Here is a 21,152-nt window from a genome sequence, read left to right as displayed (position 1 = left end):
GAAGTAGAGATGGGCAGTGAAGTGTTGAAGTGCTTGGAGAGCCTAAGATGAAAGCTGCTGTGTGAGGACCTGATCCAGTGCTGATAGTAATCCGTGGAAAGACTCACATGGACTTCAATGGGTGCTGCATCAGGCCCTAAGGGCAAAGAGTCATTTGTTATTTAGGCCTCAGTCTGCACTACCAATCTTATGTATGTGATGCTATTTTTACAGTCCTGCTGTTTCTTGGCAGGTTATTGTCCCCAGTTGCTCACCCCCTACTCCAAGTGACTTGGGAGACACCAGTGCTCTCCACAGGCAGAATCTGATGCTCTTCTATGAATCCCTCAATGTAAATGCTGAATTGTTGTGTGGATTTTCCCTGTATAAAAGTGCTTTACAAACATTAATGGGCCAATCTTGCATTTTCCATGCACCAGATGAACATTCACTCCTAGTATGCTGAATTACTTAGCTGGGAGTTTTGGGTGCATGAGGAAATCGGGATCATGGCCAATCTAACCACTGCAATGTCTCTTAGGTAAGGTAGGCAAAGAATCTACCTAATGACAGATGGAGGAAGCTGAAGCAGAGAAGTATAATAATAATAATAAATACATTTATTTTCAAATGCCCTCCACCAAGGCTCTTGGGGCATCAGCAAGAATGAAAATGAAATAACATTTATAATACAAAACATATAAAATGACCACCCTGTATAGCTATAACATTCAAGGGGTGACTTGCCCAGGGTCACAGAGAGAAGTGACCAAATTCTGAATGTTTTCTGTCCTCATAGGTCCATCCTTTTAGAAGAACGTAGATACTGGTTTTGTACTGGATTTCTTTCCCAGAGGGTAATAAACCAGGTATTGTTAGCTGGGACAACTGAGTTTGTTTCTGGGTTTTAGCACCATATATGGTCAGCGGCAAATCTCCATGTGTAACATTACATGAGAGCCTGGATGGAGCATATATAATTAGGGCCCTAAGTCTCCCAGCACTTATTTATACAGAATCATGTTTTTGGGGTCTCTCTGGTAAGTACTGTAGCTGCTTGGCTGGCCTTTAAGAAAGAGCGTTCTGGTTTCCTTTCTGCTGTGGAAGAGAGAGAAGCAAGCAATGCCTTTGAGCTACTCCAGCCTGCTGTAGAATCCAGTCATTAATCCTGCAGTGTGCTCAGCAGCTTTTAATGTCAACAGATGTTGAAAGTGCTGAGAATTGGGCCAGAGTGGACTCTAGGAATGGGAGAGGAAGAATGTCCTCAAGGTAAAAGCACCTAGCTGGGTGGGATCTGGATTGTAATCCTGGCACTGCCACTAACTTGTGGTGTGATCTTGGGCAAGTCACATAAAGCCCACTCCAGCTCCCATAGAAATCATTCTGAGATCTTTCTATTGACTTCAGCTGAAGTTGGAGCAGACTTTTAAAAAGTTTTGTGCCTCAGTTTCCCCATCAGTAAAATGGAGAAAACATACACAAACGTGAAAGCCTGGTGGTGAGGCTTATTTTGCTGATGATGTAGAAGTGCCAGGAATCATTTATATGCAAGCTGTAAATAGAATGTTACAGAAGATGTTGTGAAAGTCCCCCTCCCCCATGCGATCAGTCAATGAATTTCAAGTTGGGACTAGGAGGCTGGAGGATATCCTCTGAAAATTAAAACCTTTGTGTTCGGAGCACACCCAAGGCCAAACTGGGATCTGATATTTTTCTCTCTCTCTCTCTTTAATTGGAAACTTGAGATAAGCTCACTGGCTTGTCTGCCAAGAACTGACACACAGTCGATTCTTATAGATTGCCAATCACTTTAAAAAAAAAAAAAAGCAGGGGGAGGGGGGACATGCATACAAAGGAGGTTATGCTGCCACAGCCTTGGCTTCAAGGGAATGGCACCACTGTTGTCATTACAGCATTCGGAGTGACATTAAACAAAGCCAGGATTTAAAATATCCTAAAACATTAAAGCATTGGGCAGATTTACAGGGACAACTGGGAGTTTATACATGAATATCCACTTGAACAACAGCTTAACTAATTCCATGGAAATTCAGTGAATTAATATGTAAACCACGATCTCTCCACTAGGTAGGCATACTAGGCAAAGCTCTAAAATTGATTGGAGGGAAATATTCGTTACTCAATAGTTAAGACTTTAACCAGAGCTCTACTCTGCATGTAACAGCAGATGCATTTTGCTTATGTGAAATCTGGTGCTGATATTTTTCTCACCTTGCTTTCATAAGTAAGTGAGGGAGACACAAATCAGGAGTGTTGTGCTGGGTAGCCAGCTGGGAGGATGGGTATGAGTGGGCTTTCAAATACTATCCTGGGACTAACTCTTATAGGAACCCTTAGAACTATCTGGGTTACTGTGTCACCCTCACATTGCCACATGGCAACGTCTTCCTTTTCACCATGCCCCATATGAATGAGACGTTGTTATGTCAGGTTTGAAAGTCCTACTGGGGAGCTGTCTGTTGCTCAGGCTTCCTGTGTTTTGATGGATTGCGAGCCTGATGGGGGACGCGGCGGTGAGCGCTTTAGATCTGAGGTTGTGCAAAATGTAAAATGTAGCCAAGGATTGGCTTGCTTAGTGTTCCCACAGCACTTGAAAGCTACAACAGCTGTGTGTACCTAACTATATGTAAATATGCACCTGACTCTGTATGTAGAGAGGGGATTCTCAGGTAACTCCTGCATGGTTCTCTTAATTGCACAGCTGATGTCACAGGGTTTATTGGGCAAACCTTTGGCACTTGATACCCCTAAGCACTGCAGAGGCATTAAGCCTCAGAACACCTCCCCTCTGCACAGATATGCTAACATTATTATCCCCATTTTCCAGATGAGGTCACGAGGCACAGAGAGGGTATGACTAGCCCAACACCTTGCAGCGAGTTACGGGGAGAGGCAGGATTAGATGGCAGGAGTTCCTGGCTCCCTATCCCATGCTTAGTCCACTAGATCATTCCATTATTTGCCTGTTACAGTATATTTCCAGAATGAATTGCATTCTAATATAATTGCTTATACCTTTTTTCCTTTTTTCCTCCTTTATGCATTGCCTCTTACCTATCAGCACTGGAAAGCTCTGTTTGATCAGGTATGTGAACAATTCCTATATTTTATCACCCTGCTTCTGGTGAGAGAGGCTCTAACACTAGCTTGCTTTCCTTTGTACATTAGACTTTCCTCTCTGTTCTGTGCTGCGTACGTTTTCAAACTAGGGCTTTAATATGTAGCCCATGTGAAATGAGTTTCGCCTTGATCCAGACCCCAGTGCCTCATAGACACCACCACTGCAGTTACCTGCCCCCCATCCCCATTGGCAGTGCCATTAGTGCAGCTAAGGGTTTGAATGGGCCCTGGAGACTGAACTACCCTACCATCCATAGAGGTGATCTCCCCCAGGTCAGAGCTGAGGTGCTCTGTGTGTGTGTGTGCGCGTGTGTGTGTGTGCGTGTGCGCGCGCTTGCATTGCTACCGATTGTGCTGTACCTGTTCTCGGGCTAGGAGACCTTACTTTCCAAGGCTGTCAATCCAGCACCTTCCTAATGATTGCTTCATTCTTTGGGCTAGATCCTCAGCTGGTAAATTGACTTCAATGGAGCTACTTCAGTTTCTGCCAGCAGAGAACCTGCTCCTTTAATTTTAAAAGTAAAAAAAAATCACGTGCATCTGTTTCCACAATGAAATCCATAATTTTATCAACTAAATGTATCGGAACCAAATCCTCAACTGGTGTAAATTGGTGTAGCTCCACCGATGTAGATGCTAGTTTTATCATCTAAAATTATAATCCACACTACAGATTATCAATTTGGAGCGTGGATTATAATTTTAGATGCTATAACTAGCGTGTTTGCTTTGTGGCATTCCTTCCATCTAGCACCATGAAATGCTAAGTAGATTTTTCTAGGGTTACCTCCTTGACTTGCTTCTAAACTGAAGCACTGTGTAAATGAAATCGTAAACTATGGCTCTTAATGCCATAGACTTGTGTGTGCGGCTATCTCCTTGTGTAAGTGAGCGGTTCCTCTTACATTGGCATCATTCTAGCAGCACTAAAGTTCTCATGAGATTTCTCCACTGCTTTATGAGGCAATAACCCTGTTCCTGAATGTGAATAAACTACAAAACCAAAGGCTGTGGTGCAGTCTCCTCAGAGGGATGCCCTTGTGGCCAGAGGTGTCCTGTTATCATTCAGTAAATAATCTGGCTGCTAGCCATGACGAGTGTCCATTTATAACCCACTAAACCATGCTCTATTATTAATCCATAAATCTAGGTTGAGTAGCATTTGTCAGTGTGCTGCACCATAGCCAGCTGGTGATTGGAGGCGTAGTAACTAGATTATTGAAATGGTCAATCATATTTAAATCTCTGTAGTATGTTTTAATTTGTTAGCATTCTATGTATTAACATGGATTGCTCCCATTCAGAAGGCCGGGGTTGCAATAGGAATCAGTCGTTAGTTGGGCTTGAATGTATGTTTCAACCATTCTGAATTCTTCCCTGTTTCAAAATTTTGTTTTACTTTGGGGCAGATCCTGTGAGCTCCCTGACCCTGCACTGAAGTCATTGAATCCTTGCAGGATGGGGCTTTTGGCTTGTAGCTGACTTGGGCTCAGAGAGGAATCAGCAGGTTCTAAGTGGGTGCAGAGATCTTGGCTGAACAGCAGAAGTGTCATGTTTTAAAAATGGCTTGATGGCAGTTGGATTTATGGTACATTTCCCTAATGACAAGGGAAACAGACTGTAAATCAAAATCTCTCATAATTAGCCACATTTGAATTAGGGCTGTAACTGAAATTTAAACCCTGTCAATAAGGCTTTATTATCAAAGAGAATGCAACCCACGAAAAACCAGTCCTGAGTAAATCAATATAGCCTTTGTTGCCTGTGGGCAAAAGCAAAAAGCAGACGTCTTCCTTCAGCATTATATCAGTAAGACAGAAAACCCATTAGCTTAGCAATGAATAGTGAGATGCTGTTTGTCATGAAACGCATTCCCTGTATCCAGAAATTCACCGCACCAAGAGAGGAGTGTGTTTGTTTAATGCCAACTGGAATCTGTGTGAAACATGAGGTCAATATAAGGGATTTCTGTGGCACTGGCTAGAGAACACAGATGCACTGAAACATGCAGCTCTATTGTAAAGTGCTAAACCCAATTCCTTCTGTGTGTTTGCCTGGAGGGCAAAACAGGTGCCCAAGGATTTTGTGTGCATTAAAATAAAGGGAGGACTTGTCTTCCCGGAAGTCCTATGCTGTTACTACTCTGATCCTTGGCTCATAGTATTACCGTCCTTCCTTCCTGTTGGCTGAACCATGCAGGTCACTCTTGTGGTGAAAGAGAACAGCTGGGGAGAAGGAGAGCAGGTGAAAGCCCTGGAGAGTGAGTGTGGGAGCTCTTGAGAATTCACAGGCTGTAATCCAGGCTCTGGCTGCTAGGGCGATGGAACTACCGTGAGGATAAATGTGGTTATTAGAGCTGGTTGGAAGATGATTGCTCTCCCTCCCCCAAGAATTTTTGATAAAATATTTTTTCATTTTTATTGGAAAAAAAAGGTCTTTTAAATTTTGGGAGTTTCCCTGGGATAACTGGACATTTCTCGGTTTAAAAGTACAAAGTTTGGGCGTTGTGTGTTGTGTGTGGTTTTTTTTTTTTTTTTTTTGTAAAACACCCAAACATGAAAACAGAAACTTTTTGGCAAAAATTTCCATTTAATCAGAAACCATTTGTGTTAAATATAAGATCTATATGTTTGTTTGGATGGAAAATGTGCAACTGGTTCTAGTTGGTCTCGCTGGTCACTGCCAATGATCCACACCGCCCACTGCTGAAGGGTGAATTGCACCCTAGGCAGCCAGTCTGAAAATCCTGGAGATGAGAGTTGTGCAGTTTCTGTTTTAAACAAATAAAATAAATAAAGCCTGGAGAATAGGTGGGTTCAGAACTGACTGCTCTTCTGTGAGGTTTTAATATACCATGCCCAGGGCGAAATCCTGGGCTTATTGAAACCAGTGGCAAAACTTCCCTGGACTTCAGTGGGGCTGAGCAAACAGATTTTCAGTGTTGCAGCTCCTATTCCACAGAGTGCATCTGTGGTGCATTTTCATTTTGGGGCCATGCTCCTTAGCCAGTAGTAACTCATTGGTTACTTTTATATGGATTTGTACATTTATTTATTGTGCTCATAAACACTCCCGACCATGCATACTTTAGCTCCCCATCTGCCACCTCCCATGGGGCTCAGGCCATGTTTGAGCATTTCACACATTTGTTTCCATTTAAAATCCTAACTCTGAGCAAAGTAAGGGCTGCTCTTTTCTTCCCTAAAATCTCTTGCTTTTCGTTTGGAGAGGACTCATTTCTTGCTAACCGTTGAGATGGATTACATTGCAGGTGGGGCAAAGAGACAGCTTTGGGGGGCAGGTCTAGGCAGCATGAAGACAAATGCGGCCATTGTCTTTTGCCTTGCATAAATAACACCCCGGTTAATTCTCTCTCACAGAAAGAGGGAAAGGGTGTTTCCCAATTCCCATGTGGAGGCAGCTTTGCCTGGTGGTTAAATTAGAAGACTGCGAGTCAGGACCCCTGGGTTCTATCCCCAGCTTTGCCATAGGCTTATTCTGTGGCCTTGGGCAAATTACTTAACTTTTCTGTGCCCCAATTATCCCCATTTTGGGGATGAGTGAAACTTAATCACTGTGATAAAGCGCTTTGAAATCATCTGATGAAAGTGGGCTATAGAAATGTGCAATGTTTATTGTCACAACAGACCTACAATTATGCTGTTCCCCAGTGGGGAGGGTGTGGGTTTTGCAGCAGCTCATTGATCAGGTTCCAAAAGCTGGAGTAATTCCGACCACGTGCCACTTTGTCCAAGCCTCCGTGTCTGAGCTGCCAAGGATCGGTTCATGGGATGGATTCCCATGTCTAAGTACCCTCCTTCCCCTAACCACACCTTGGTCAGTGTCTGTGGGTGACAGCAGGGTATTTGCTTTAAATAGACAGCCTTTGCAACCCCATCACCTTGGTTCATCTGCCTATGAGTCTGGACTGCATTTTTGTTGCAGCTGTCTGAGAAGGCATGGATTCTTCCGTGAAATTTCAATGTGGGTATGAGGGTATCAGAGAAAAAGAGTTTACTGAGAATCTCAGGAGATGTGTGGGCAGCTAATGGGAAGCTGGAGCTCAGTAAGAACTCTGCAGACATACCACAGACCAGATGATGCATTCTTGTCTGTGCTAGGGAAAGTTAAATTGATGATAATAGTGTTAGGAACAGATGCAGCTGAGCCCAGTTTGCTGCCATTTCAGAACCATGGTTAAAAGCTGCTTGCAGCGAAGTCCTTGCTGTTTGCCTTATGAGAAGGAATAGGTAGCTTTCTTGGAAAGGGCCATTCTCCTGCAGTTGTGGAGACGCAAACACAACAGCCTTGTGCTAATGCATGAGAAAAAGGACTACAGCCAGAAAGAGAAAGTGACTAGCCTAGCTTTGATGAGTGCAATGCAAAAACCAACCAGCATAGACAAGGGAAAGTCAATGAGACTTTTAAGTCCTTTCGGCTATAGGCCTGAATCCTGAATGATTGAAGGTGAAAAGTACTTTGCAGAATTGGGCCCACTGATCAAAGTTTGTGGTAACTCAGGCAGTTATTTTCAAGTAAATTATCTTTATTTTAACAGTGACCCCTTTCTCAGTGTAGCCTTTAACACAGTTAACACGATCTATTTCCCATGCTATAGAAGTGATTCCAGTTTGTTCATGCGGACACTATTGAGTTAAAAATCACACTTTAGTATGAATTATTTTCCCCTACCCTTGTTCTAGGAAACGTCTACTGGCTGTATTTAGCAAAACCAGCAAGATAGCTTCATTTGAGGTATTGACTGTGCATGGCCAATTTTTCCGTTTGCCCTGTAAAATCACTTCTTTCCCCTTCTTTATGTGGGTTTTACACAAGGCAACAGGGATGGGAAAGAAGAAAATGGTGGTTATCAAACTGCAGAAACTGACAAGGGGCTCAAGGAGATGCAGAGTATTTTCTAAAACTACTTTTAACTCCTTTAAAACTTTGACTAGATGTCAAATTGTTGCTGTCCCTTTAACACTAAACATATTTTGGCCAATCCTAATCGTAACAACTGTCCCTATTAAGTGCAGTGTGTCAACAAACAGAACCTTGTGGGATATAATATAAACTACGAAACACCCCTGGGTGGGGGAGGTGGGCCGGGGTGTGTAATTATTTTTTTTTTAATGTGGACTAAGGATCTGATCCAAAGCCTAGTGGTGTCAATGGATGACTCTTGCTGATGTCAAGGGGCTGTGGATCAGGCCCTAAAAGCAGGGTCTAGCTTTGTCTGTCCAGATCATTGAATTAGGCACATTTGTGGGAGCTAGGGGATTTTTCCTCCTTCCCGACCAAGATTGGGCTTGTAAAAGGGGGAAAGAAACTTAAAAGCTGGGAGAGCTCATTTGATACTGCACAGAAGGGGCTCTGCATCTGTCCCATACCCTGAAGTCTAATCTCATTTACAGTTGTCAGTGTGGCCTGTTGGAGGAGATGAAAGGGAGAAGACAAGGAGGCAGAATATATTAGTCTCGAGCAGAGGGCGCTAAGAGCATCTGCCCCTGCCCCATTACCTTGAGAAGGGGGCAACGATGGCAGCTGGGCATGTGTCATCTGCTGCTCTTTGAGGCGCGCTATCCATGGAACACACGATTAATGAGTCAAGGGAGGGTCTATTGTAAGCCACAAAGACTTAGGGCTTAAGTAGGGCTCTCAATTCTCTTTCTTCCCGCAATCACCATCACTTTACATTTCTCAAGTGGAATAGGGGGGCGCAGCGAGCCGCTGTCTGAGACCACAAAGCCTCCCTTTCTCCTCCCTCCCCAAACTGCTGTTGACCTTTGTCACGCAGCATTAACCTTTTGACTCTGCCGTTTTGGGCTTCGGGTTGGAAAAAATCAATGGAAATTAATTGCACTGTGTGTGTGTGTTTTTTTTTTTTTTAAGAGAGAATGTGTCGGGAGGTTGGGCAGTGGTGTGTTGTCGTTGTTGTTTTTCTTGAACGATGGGAAGTTTCTTGTGTGCTGATGCTGTATGGATCCCTCTTTCTTATAATAATGATTCCATGGTACCCTGCCACCTGAGGGTCTCCAAGTGCTTTGCAAACATTAAGCCTCACACACCTCTCAGGGGTGCTGGATTTATCATCGTCCCACTATGAAAGAAGGGTAACTGAGGCACAGTGCAGTCAAGACTTGCTCAAGATGGTGCAGCTGGTCACTAACAGAGCTCTAATCCCCTGCTTTAACCAGAAGGCCCTCTTTCATCTCCCTTGCAGGCCCAAGACTGCTATCATCAAAGAGGAGTGGGTAGATGCCCAAGAGATAGGGAAATGCTACTAGGTGTGGTGGAAACAAATGCATTTAGTTGATCTTAAATGCCTCATGAGTCAGATTTTTGAAGCTGGGTGACCATCGCTATGTGCACTCACATCAGGTGTTTGCCTTTAGATGGCCATCTATCTATATAAGAACAGGCATACTGGGTCAGACCAATGGTCCACCTAGCCCAGTATCCTGTCTGTCAACAGTGGCCAATCCCAGGTGCTTCAGAAGGAATAAACAGAAGAGGTAATCATCAAGTGATCCATCCCCTGTCATCCAGTTCCAGCTTCTGGCAGTCAGAGGCTAGGGACACCCAGAGCATGCAGCTGTGTCCCTGACCATCTTAGTATCCATTGATGTACCTATCCTCCATTAACTCGTCTAGTTCTTTTTTTTTTTTTTTTTTTTGAGCCTCGTTATAGTTTTGGCCTTCTCAACATCCCCTGGCTACGAGTTCCACAGGGTGACCTTTGTGTTGCGTGAAGAAATACTTCCTTTAGTTTGTTTGAAACCTGCTGCCTGTTAATTTCATCGGGTGCCCCCTGGTTCTTGTGTTATGCGAAGGGGTAAATCACACTTCCTTAGTCACTTTCTCCACCCCATTCACGACTTTATAGACCTCTATCGTGTCCCCCTTAGTCATCTCTTTTCCAGGCTGAGCAGTCCCAGACTTTTTAATCTCTCCTCGTACGGGAGCTGTTCTATCCCCTTCATCATTTTTGTTGCTCTTCTCTGAACCTTTTCCAGTTCTAATGGTTTGGGGTTTTTTTGAGATGGGGAGTCCAGAACTGCATGCAGCATTCCAGGAGTGATCCAAGTATTCATATGGCCCTTATACACGTGCCTTACAACACCCAGGGCAGGGCAATTATCTCCATTGTACAAATGGGCAACTGAGGCACAGAGAGAGCAAGTGACGTGGTTAAGGTCACCCATGAGAGCTGTGCTGGAGCAAGGAACTGAACTCAGGCCCCTGAAGTCCACGGCTAGCACCTGAACCCCTGGACCATCCTATCTCACAGGTCATTTACTCATGCAATACCTGGCTGGTGTTTGTTCTTTGGTTGTATGTACATGTGATTTAGGCAGCCAAAGAAGTCTATCTGTGCAAGTTAATTTGCCTAGCTTTGAAAAACTGGCCTAACATGCGGTCTTTCTTTAGATGGATCACTGTGGTGAGAACCACATATGCTAGAATGAATATTACTTTGTTTGTGCCTCAGTATTTCAGTGCTTGTGTGTGTGTGTGTGTGTGTGTGTGTGTGTGTGCGCGCGCCACAAAATTTACCTGCAGATTATTAGTATCTTCTTACCACATGCAGTGCAAACAATAAGAGTAACAACTACCCTAGAGAAGGGAATATCTCCCTCCCCCACTCCCCATCCACGACATTTGCAACCAGTAAATCAGCAGCAGGCCATCAAGTCTGATGTTGTGATCCTCAAACGTTGTTTCTGTGACTACTGCTCCCTTGCTGATATCACATAAACACCACAAATAGTTATTAATAAGCCTATCCCACCTTGTCACATGCCTGTCCTCTGCTAGGACACCCCCTATCCCATCCTATGCAGCTCAGCTGTCGGATTCCCTACTCCACTGGCCATTCCATTTCCCATGGCAGGCTTCCCTTCCGCTAACTTCCCAACCGGTATTGCATCAGGCTGTTCAGCTGGTCATTGTTAGCCATGAATGCAAAGCCTGCTGGGAATAGAAGCCATCATCATGCTTTGGGACTGGGTACCCCAGTGGAGATGGACTTTGGCAGGTGGGACTAAAGGAATGGATGCTTCTGACCATGACAGTGATTTTTACACTTTCACACACTCTCTCTCTTCTGATTTTTAAGGGGAAAAACCCGGGTGACAAATTTCCAACCAGACTTATTGGGCAGACTGGCTAAAAGAAGTGAAGTAGTGCAGGTTGTGACAGGGCTGATTGGCTACAATGAGTTGATTGGTTCCCCTTTTCAAGCTAGGGTGAGTGTTTCTGATTCCTCCCCCTTGACCTAGGTTAAGAATCCTGCTCGCTCTCTCTGCCTATTTCCTTTCACTCGCCTGTCTCCCTCCCCACCATGATGCCAGAACCAGTGGCTTTATTTCCCTTTTGGCTCGGCTGGCACCTTGGCAGGATCACCTGATGGGACCTCCATAGGGATATCTGGAGACTATAAAATGGCTTGTGGGCTGCGGCTTGTCATCTTTGCCCTGACTCCAATGGGAGTTTTGCCTGTGCGGAGATTGCATGTTCAAACGTTGTAGGCGCTTGCTATTTGATTTGGCCCAAGTGTGTTAGGAAACTAATAAATATAATTAATACACAGAAAAAATGCTAGAAGAATGAGTCCAGTCTTAAACAGCTCAGGCAAGTTTATTGTCAGCTTGATGCATCTCTGGATTTGTAAAAACTTGGAAGTTTCTTTACAAAACTTTATAAAGTTTCTTTATATTTCTGTTCCCCCTTTCCACCTCTGAAATGCCTGGGAAACCAGGTGCGATGGAAGTCAAATTGCACTCAGATGATTTTACCTTAGCGTTGTCAGTGTGATTTTTCAGTGGCATACTTACTCTTCCATTTCAGTTTAATATGCTGAGTTTTTTTTTTTTTTAGATACACGCTCATTCTTGCTAATGCATTGTTTGGAACATCTCGCCCTGTATGTGAAAAACCAGTAAAGCAATATTAATGTTTAAGCTTGTGTGTGGTTTTTATCTTATTTTTTTTCCTTAAAGTTTTAGATGCAACATGGCCAAATACTGCTATGCAAATTGCCTATGCGCTTAGTCTCACTCCTCAGCACTCTGATAAGATTGCGGGTCCTGTCTCTATAGGAACAGTGCCAGCTGGCTAGCTAGTCAAAACAACTTGGAGGTTTCTCTCTCTCTCATCCTCCCCCCCCCCTCCCACATCATCACTTATGCTTGTCACATTTGAAAGGCTTCCAAAGTTACCTTTCAAGAGATCTGGTAGGCGAGCGCTTTTCCCTTAGGTATGAAGGTCACGCTGTGTTTCTATAGGGCTGTTGTTGCAAACCCACAAGTATATGTTTAGAAAATAAATGCAGCTGTGGGTGTGACACAAACTAACAAAATCCAGGAAATGCCTAGTTGAGGCTATGATCTGCCTCCAGCTCTTCACTCTATCTAGCTTAGTGGCTGCACGCACTGGTCTGAAAACTATTCAGTGTCTGATGATGCCAGATCTCCTGAACTCAGAAGTGTGCAGAGCTCCTAAGCAGATGGTTTGGTAGATGGTATTCTCTTCTCAGAGTCAGTCATTTAGCATAGTGCCGGGGGCACTCTGTGGATGTAGGTACCATTCTGGGGTGAGAGCAGGCTCAGAGCATTTGCGTTTGTATAAATTCCAATGACATTTTTGCAAGAGTAGAGTCACTAAGCCTAGTGTCCTGGCCAAATTCTCAGCTGGCTAATTGTGTGCTGCTGAAAATGCTGCAGTTTCACCTGGAGAAGTTGGATCTCACTTCCCCTGTTGTGTGGGGCTTGGTTTTTCAAAGGCCCCAAGAGAGTTAGCACCCAGTTCAGTGAGAGTTGGGTACCTAACTCCTTTAGGCCTCTTTGACAAGGCCAGCTTATGACACCAGTATAGTGTGCGTGCTGTGTCCCACTCCAGAGGTAGCTGGGTGGCAGTGGTGGCTGGGCCATCCCCGAATGGGCCATCTGTAAAGCACATGTCTTGGATGGGTGCTGTAGATGGTATATTTGAGCTCAAGTCCTTTTCAGCTGCTTCAGCCCAGCAGGGAGCCCAGCTGCTGCCATCTGACCCAGGGGCGGTTGCCATATCATGCCAGTGATTTCTAATCAGGTCATTATGCAAAGGGATGTTCCGCTGGGCTGCCATCTCACTGTGCCCCCTTGTCAGCTGCACTGGGGCCAATCCACAGAGGACCTGTTCTTGAATAATAGGCTACGCTTGTCAGGGTGACTACCTGACACCATGTGTGTCACACAGTTTGCTGCTGAGCGGGTCCCCAATCGGAGTTCGTCTTTCACTTAAAACACAAAGATCCCTGGCAGGGTTGCTATGGGATCTGATTATAATTGGCGCTGCGCATATGCTGGGGTCTTACTTGGGGGTCAAGAAACCATCAGATGAAGGAGTCTCACTCCAGCTTTTAATTCTCTCTTCCCTCCCAAACCCCAAAATAAACCCCTTGCATTGGTGAGATGTTTTTTCCCTGCCATTGCTTGGGAACAGCTGTGCGGGGCAACCTGACGCTGCTGGTGACCAGAGTAATGATGGGTGAAACGGATGTTAAACAAGCCCAATCAATCTTCCCTGTAGAAACCATTCTTCACTGATACTTGACATACTGTATGTGGCGTCTGCTTTGGAGCTTTTGGGAGGAGACAATCAGATGGGGGGAAAAATAATCTAGGTAGTCAGAGGAAAAGCCAAGGGCCTGATGGCTATTGATAAATCCCTGGAACCAGGCCCTTCTTGGATAACTCTTTCCCTAGGAGCTCTCCCCTCCCTGCTGTAATCCTTTAGTTATAGAGATGTGGCTGAGACTGAGGCCTGGTACACACTATAGAGTTAAGTTGACGTAAACTGCTTTCTGTCGACATTGTAATGTCAATGTCTGCACTACGATGTTCCTCCCACTGATGTCACTTGCCTGCTATGTTGACTTAATTACTCCACCTCCATGAGAGGCTGTAGAGAGGCATAACGTAGACGCTATATTGCTTACGTTGACTTACCTGGCCTCCAGGAGCTGTCCCATGATGCCTATTGTGAAAGACTATTCACCTACTTAAAGTTGGGCATGTGTTTTAAATACACTTTCCTGGATTGGCACCATAGTGCTGGAGACCTTGCAGGACTGATCCCTCAAAGAAACAGGTGATATGTTCTACCAACCAAAATATTGGAAACTAAATGTTTTATATCTGCTGATTTTCTGTCAGCCTTTCACAGGAGCTTTCATTTAGGCCTACATTGGGAGCAGGAGCAATTGATGGATTATTTTTTTCCCCTGACTGCTTTGCTAGAACCCATGTAATCTATAGACTGGGTTAATACCACAGCTTTTAGGAAAGGGTAGAAATCTCTGTTCAGCCATGTTTGAGAGAGTCCTGGCTGTGATAACACAGTTCTGCTCTCCAGGTGGCATTGGAGTCTGAGGTAGGGGCACTAGCTTGGCTCTGATCTGGGTTTCTCCTGATTTCCTGGAGTGCAATCAGTTAGCAAATGCTAGAGGCAACAGCAAACCTCTTTGCTGGGCAAATCCTTTGGGAAGGTTATGGAATGCGTTGGGAATCCAGACATACACCTGGCTGGCTGGCGTTTCTAGAGACTCTATATAAGGATATTGTCAGTTGACATATTTTTTCTTCATGGATCTTCCTCCTTCCTTTCCTGTAGTACTGGTGCCTATTCCCCCAGCTACTCTCCCTCTGTTTCTGATAGTGGAGATAAAAGGTGATGGTTGTCTGACTCCTTCGTTCATGTACCAGTCATTTCAGCACTGGGAGCTGTCTGTTTTGTGGTACCTCAGAGTCAGCAGAGGGAACTCGCACATTGTTTTTGTGGGTCCTGCAAAAATGGTGGTTTTATTTCAGGCTTTTTTTTTTTTTTTTTTTTTAATTGAATGGTCCACTCGGACAACCTGGCTTGGGAAGTGTTCCCTCCAGAGCAAAGCTGTTGCCTGTTCGCAGAGCAGGGTGTGGGAGGCTATACTGACACTGCCTTTGCTGTACCAGTTTTGCTGATATACAGAGGATGCTGGTGTCCAGGGAAATCAGCCAGTTTTAGCTCTAAATTCACTGCTTAAAGAATGTTTTGTTTTGTTTTTGTTTTTTTTTTAAAGCCATTCATTTGCTTTGCTGTTTTCTGTATTCTGCTTGCCATTTTGGAGAATTATTTTGGGTTGCATTGACCCAGATATAGGGTGCGTGTGCATAATGGCTCTCATGTCTGTCAGCATGTTCCATAGTCCGGCATCTTACCCATATCGTCTGCCCTAGAACCCCATTGTAGTAAAGTGACTGGGATAGGGTTGACTGGGTTACCGAGAGTATTATGGGATGGAGCCACACTCCACACACACCTTGTTTGTCAGTGGGAGTCCCCCTTCCCACCCCCCCCCACCGCACCTCTTGTAATGCAATTGAACAGAGCAGCAAGTTCCCAGCCTGCAGTCCTGTGAGGAGACTTACTTTTGTTGCACTGAGCAGTCTCTTTACAAAATCCATACCCCACAATGTCACCGCTTCAGGGGATTCGCCAACATGGCATGTGTATGAGACAGCCTCTCATTCCGAAGGAACCCGCTGAAATACAGCTAAGTGAATTCCCTAGCGGATGCACTCCAACCAGGACAGCAACGCAGGGACCTCTGAAGTGCTGTCTAAACGCACCACAGCTAATAACATGCTGGGTGGGAGCCCTTAGCTTCCTTTCATATACTTCCTTTCACAGCATCTGTAGAGGAGAGTGTTAGGCAGACAACCATTCCACCCTACCCTTCACGGCAGAGGCGTATGATGCCCAGGATACCAGAGCAAACTGCATCTCTTCCCCAAAGGTGCAATGGGCTGTTTGTACACACACATTTGATATGGGACATAGAATCATAGAATATAAGGGTTGGAAGGGACCTCAGGCGGTCATCTAGTTCAACCCCTTGCTCAAAGCAGGACCAATCCCCAATTTTTGCCCCATCCCTAAATGGCCCCCTCAAGGATTGAACTCACAACCCTGGGTTTAACAGGCCAATGTTCAAACCACTGAGCTATCCCAGGGCAGAGACAGTGACACTGAGCTTTGCCTTAAGGCCATATTTATGGGTTCTTGATCAGCCATGGTGTTACGGCCACGTAATCTCTCCAGACGTGACAGCCATCAAGGAGAACTCCCCAAGGGGAAGCGTGTTTACAATTGCCTCCCCAAAGGTTGGCATGTGTATTTGAACCAAGCTGCATCCTTATCCTTTTGGGGCCCCCACAGTTGAACTCTGGCTCTATGCATCAATTTATAGGGCAATTTAGGATTGCTGTTGGTGACCGAGAAGAGCTGGAGCAGAAAGTCATTTGCTGGCTATTGATTTATGGGCCTGGTAAAGAGTCATGAAAGGTGCAGTGAGAATTCTCTGGGCCTTGCTTGGTTCCAGTTGACTAGCAGCTCCGTCCATTATTTGACCGGGTGGAGTAATAAAGCTGGGAAAATGAATTAACTTCTAGGCCTACTGAAAAACAAAGTACTCTGCTCTTGCAAGCAACTGTGAGTTTATTGGCTAATAAGCCTGCGTTAATGACAAAAAGTATAGCCAGAACACACAAAGTGTGTTCTCTTTGGCTACTTCTAAGGCCAAATGACATCTTGGAGAGTTCTGCCTCGCTGGAGATAGCTTGGAGTTCAAGGTCTATTGTTACACTTCATCCTTTTAATTATTCACCTCATTGAGGCTTTAAATGAAGCTACCCAGGAAGGTTCTTTGCAGCTTTAAACAGGCTAAATAATGTAAAGCAAACTTAACCCTGGGCTTTAATGATGCTCAATCTGCTGTGGAGGACACTGGGTCTGGAGTGCGCTAAGTGCCCTGCTCTCCGTTTGTATCCACTGCACCAGCCCTTTCCCTCCCATCGTAATAGCAGGGGATGAATCGGGAGGGTGCGGGGAGCACCTGTAGCTTCACATGAAGTTAACGGGAAAACCAGGAGTTCAGCACTTCTTGGATTTGGCCCTACTAGAGGAGGGAATGCCACACCTTATGATAAACGAAGTCAAGGGGTGATGTTTGTGGAGTGCCCCACTGCCCTGCTTCTGGCATTGTCTCTGCTCAGTGAGTGTTGCTGGAATGTTTGCCACTAGTGTCTGGAGAATCCCGCTTCACTCTTCCCTGGAGCGGTCCAGTGGGGATGGGAAAGGTGTTCAGTTCTCCCATTTGTTGTTCTGAAATCCGAGTCGTGAAGACAATCTAGAGAGATGCCCTATGTTGTTTCTCTCTCTTTCTGTGTTTTTAGAGCAGCTGTCACCAGAGATTGACACCTGTTTAACCCTGAAGATAGGGAAAAATGCAGTAGTATGCCTGCTGATGTCCCTGCTCCTCTACCCTCTCCCGGAGGCGATTACGAGCTAGTGAATGGGAGAGTTTTCTTTGAAGTCATTGTGAAACCATCATTTAACTGGGCTGTGGTTTTTATTACTGAGCAATGTGTGTGCTGCCTGCTCCCAAGGAGCGGAGTTGGACCTTGTGCAGAGACTACTCTATGAAATAAACGAGACTCTGTGTTTTCCCCAAAGAACTGGGTAGGGTTTCCACTTAGAACCCATAGAAAATGTGGGGCTTTCCTGCTCCCCTCACCCACTCCCTGCTCTGCACATTTTTTTTGGAACATGTAGGGGAATGCGGGGGCTGCAGTTTGTATTGGAACAATTTGCTGATTTGCAAGCAGGCTGTTTAAAAAGGCCTGAGGAACTCCTCAATCCCCCAAGCACCCTTCTGCATGAGAGGGGACGTCACTGGGCTGGGACTCTGGTGATCTGGATTTAGTTCTTGGCTCTGCCACAGACTTCTTGTGTGACCTCAGGCCAATCACTTAATCTGTGTGCCTCAGCACCCTCTCTGTCAAATGGAGATAATCCTTCCTTTCTCTGTTTTGTCTGTTTAGTTAGTCCCTGCCCTGCAGAACTTACTGTCACTTACTATATGTTTGTGCACCATCCAGGACAGGGAGGCCCTGGTCTTGCTTGGGATCTCGAGGTGCTTCTGTAATAACAAAGAGCAATAACAATAATGAACTCTTTCCCAGCATTTGGACCAAGTACAATGACTCTCTCTGGTTGTTGATGGAATAGAAAGATACTTGGGCATTGAAAGAGAAACCGAGCAGGGCCACTAAAGTGGAATGTCTGATAAATTCCCAAGTCGCTTTCCCCCTGCCTCTTTCTTGTGGTGGGCAAGTTTGAGCTGTGGGGTAACCTAGGGACTATCTATCACAATATTGTTTTTCCATCCCAATAAAACGTTACAGAACCAATGGGTATTTGACCTACATTTAGTGCACGTGCATAGACAGTAGCATAGAATTCTGCTCTTCACACATTAAATCAGCTCCCTTGCAGATTTTCACCTCCCTTCCATATCTGGCAGATTGTGTAAAAGGGGGATATTTTTTTACTCTGAAATGTTCCAACACTTCCAGTTTGGAGTCTAAAATTTAGTTTGTCTCATGTCTGGCTCGTGGCTTGTGATATGAGCTTCACTGCATGTCATGTGGCTTTGGGTACTGCCCCGAATGGGCACTGTATATTTTGGTTCATTTGAGGGGCTGAAATTGCATCATCTTAAATCATGCAAAGGGGAGAGAGCTTCTGTTACTGGAATAGAGACCTTTCTCTTAACTGCAGTTCTTGACAGTGGCACTATTGGAATGGTTACCTTCTCCCTCTGGGTCACTATGTTTCGACTGCCCTGTATGGAACCACTCCTCCATTTTCCATTCTTTTCAGAAGACGACAATGTAGCGTGGGCTGGGTTGCCAGGCCTGGAAGTCTCTCTCTATCCAAGCACTAGCACAGCAGCTGCATGACAACCTCTCCTACACACTTGTCCTGTTCCTCAACCCAGGACTGTAGGGATTGGATGTTGCTTTCCATCGCCATTCAAACCTCCTCTTCTCAGCTGATGGGTGCCAAGGGGTTACCTGTAGTGATGGCATGTTGTGATGGGTATATCTATCATCAAGATCTGGGCTGTGGTCGTCAGCTCATGTCCTACCTCGCCTTTCTCCTTTTGACAAGAAAGTGCTGACCTCTAGAGGAGGGAGAGGGCTATAGTTGGCGCTGAAGTTCAGATCTGGATCCAAGCTTCACTGAGGTCTGGGCTGGCCATGGTTGAACCAGAGGGGTTGTGTGGTCTGTTATAGAAATACCCGGCTGTGAAACATGAGCCAGGGTCAGAAGTAGAAAGTTGGGTGTATATTGGGTATGGAGTTTTGGTCCTTGCTAAAAGAAATCTGTTGAGTGCGACAGGTATAACAAATACACCAGCGTTATTTAGGGGACTGTGTCCTGTAACACTTCCAACTGCCCAGTGTCACAGTGCAGAGCAAAGCTCCAGTCCCCACACAGTGGCATATGTACTAGGAACAATCTATACTAGGGAGCCATAGGGAGCAATCCAGTAGGTCTCTTCCATCCCTCTCCTAGGCATAAATGGCATTTGCCTCGGCTGGGATTTTTGGCAGCACTCAGTGTTGGCCTAACTCTGTTCCCATTGAAGCCTAGGGTAAAACTCCTGCAGAGATCAATGGGAACATAGTTAGGCCAGAACCCGGCACTATGCAAGCTCCATCTTGACACTCATGGGGCTGCCTGTTGTTGACAAAAGGGGAAATGGCAAACTCCCTGCAAGCCAGCCTTGCAAGGACATAGCCATTCCCAGGGCCTATTTGATATGGAAACCCTGAGGCCATCAGCTTGTGGTCTTGGTCTACAAGCCTGTTTTAGGCCCTGGCTTCTTCAGCCCCACTGCACTTCACTTCTGCTGTCAGACCATTGTCACCAGGAACACGAGGCTCCCTTCCTGGCTCTTCGTGCTGAGCGTTCTCAGCTCACGGAGAGGCCTCCCGCTAATAGTGAAATGGCTGTGAAACAGTTCAACCCCCAGACCATCGGCTGTTCCTGAGAGGCTGTCCGCGTGTGGCCCAGCCCTTGGAGCAACTCTTCTGCTGCTTCAGTCAAAGCCCTGGACCAGCTCTGTCCTGACACCTGGTGCTGAAATGACCATTAATTAAAAGGCCCCTGGGCAGCTGTGACTGGCTGGTGTGTGTAGGGCTGGGGAGGTGCTTGTCACCCTGACTCTCCCAGTAGAGAGAGCCGGTGCTGATTTATAGCCGATGGAGCACACGACGAGGCTCATGTTTCCTACCGGGTCAAAGGTCTGACTGAAGCCCTGAGCACTGGGAGCTGCAGAGCTCCTGTTGTCTTGGCCCCTCACTTCCCTTGCCCAGCACGTGTCTATGGAGCTATAGCGGGGACAGTTACAAGAACCCAGACTGAAGGGTCACCAAGCCCAACATAACTGGCATGGGAGAGGGGGATCAGGGCCTACATGCCAGTGGCACACTAACCACAGGGAATCCTGATCCCCAGCCCACATGCTACCTGCTCCCCCACTAACCACATGCTGTCATGGGGCTCCTTGTCCCCCAGTCCCTGGCAATATGTCCAGCTCGGTGGCTGAGCTGCTGTTAGCAATTAAATTGCAGATGGATGGCAGCCTGTTTCTTCCGCCCCCTCCCTTAGGAGGCTTGGGTGAGGCGTTGTAAAAGCCTGCTGGGAGTGTAATGATGCAGGGAGCAGCATTAACTTCTACAAGGGAGTCCTCCAGGAAGTCTGAACATGCCACCTGGAACAGCTCTTCCCCAGCTCTACTGTCCCTGCATTAGCCCTGTCTGCTCCCTGGTATTGCCTGGTGCACACGCCTGGTGTGGTGATTATGCAGCTGCCTGTGGTGTGTTTTGTTTTTTTTTGTTTTTGTTTTTTTTTAAGGGCAAGGTTTGCTTTCCTCCTCATTGAATTTTCGTCTTAGGCCACAAAGATGATGTGCCACTAGGGCTCAATACTGGCTTCAGCCTGAAGATGTTGCTTTATTATTAATTGCAAGCATCTACTGAATAATGCCCATCACCATGGCATCTGGGCACCTTACAAGGCTTATCAAGATCACAGCACAAGAGACCACGCACAGCCATCCCCGGCTGCCTGAAGCTTTACCAGTGCTGTGAAAGCAAAGC

At 45.8% G+C, this 21,152-nt stretch overlaps 1 protein-coding gene across 4 annotated transcripts in view; it reads left to right on the top strand.

The window, feature by feature from the left end:
* The window catches only part of RHBDL3 (rhomboid like 3), a 126,701-nt gene that overhangs the window by 2,786 nt on the left and 102,763 nt on the right, over window positions 1-21,152 (top strand). For 2 of the 4 annotated variants that reach the window (XM_038372355.2, XM_038372352.2), the window contains exon 2: window positions 3,062-3,085. The exons of 1 other annotated variant lie outside the window; for it this stretch is intronic. In XM_038372355.2, coding sequence (XP_038228283.1) covers window positions 3,062-3,085 — 24 coding nt within the window. Of the gene's footprint in view, window positions 1-1,223; window positions 1,249-3,061; window positions 3,086-21,152 lie in introns of those variants that run through there. One more of the 4 variants, XM_043496440.1, reaches the window with a different exon arrangement.

The sequence above is a fragment of the Dermochelys coriacea genome, chromosome 14, assembly GCF_009764565.3.
Source record: "Dermochelys coriacea isolate rDerCor1 chromosome 14, rDerCor1.pri.v4, whole genome shotgun sequence".
Lineage (NCBI taxonomy): Eukaryota > Metazoa > Chordata > Testudines > Dermochelyidae > Dermochelys > Dermochelys coriacea.
This window is presented reverse-complemented; position numbering and strand designations above follow the sequence as displayed.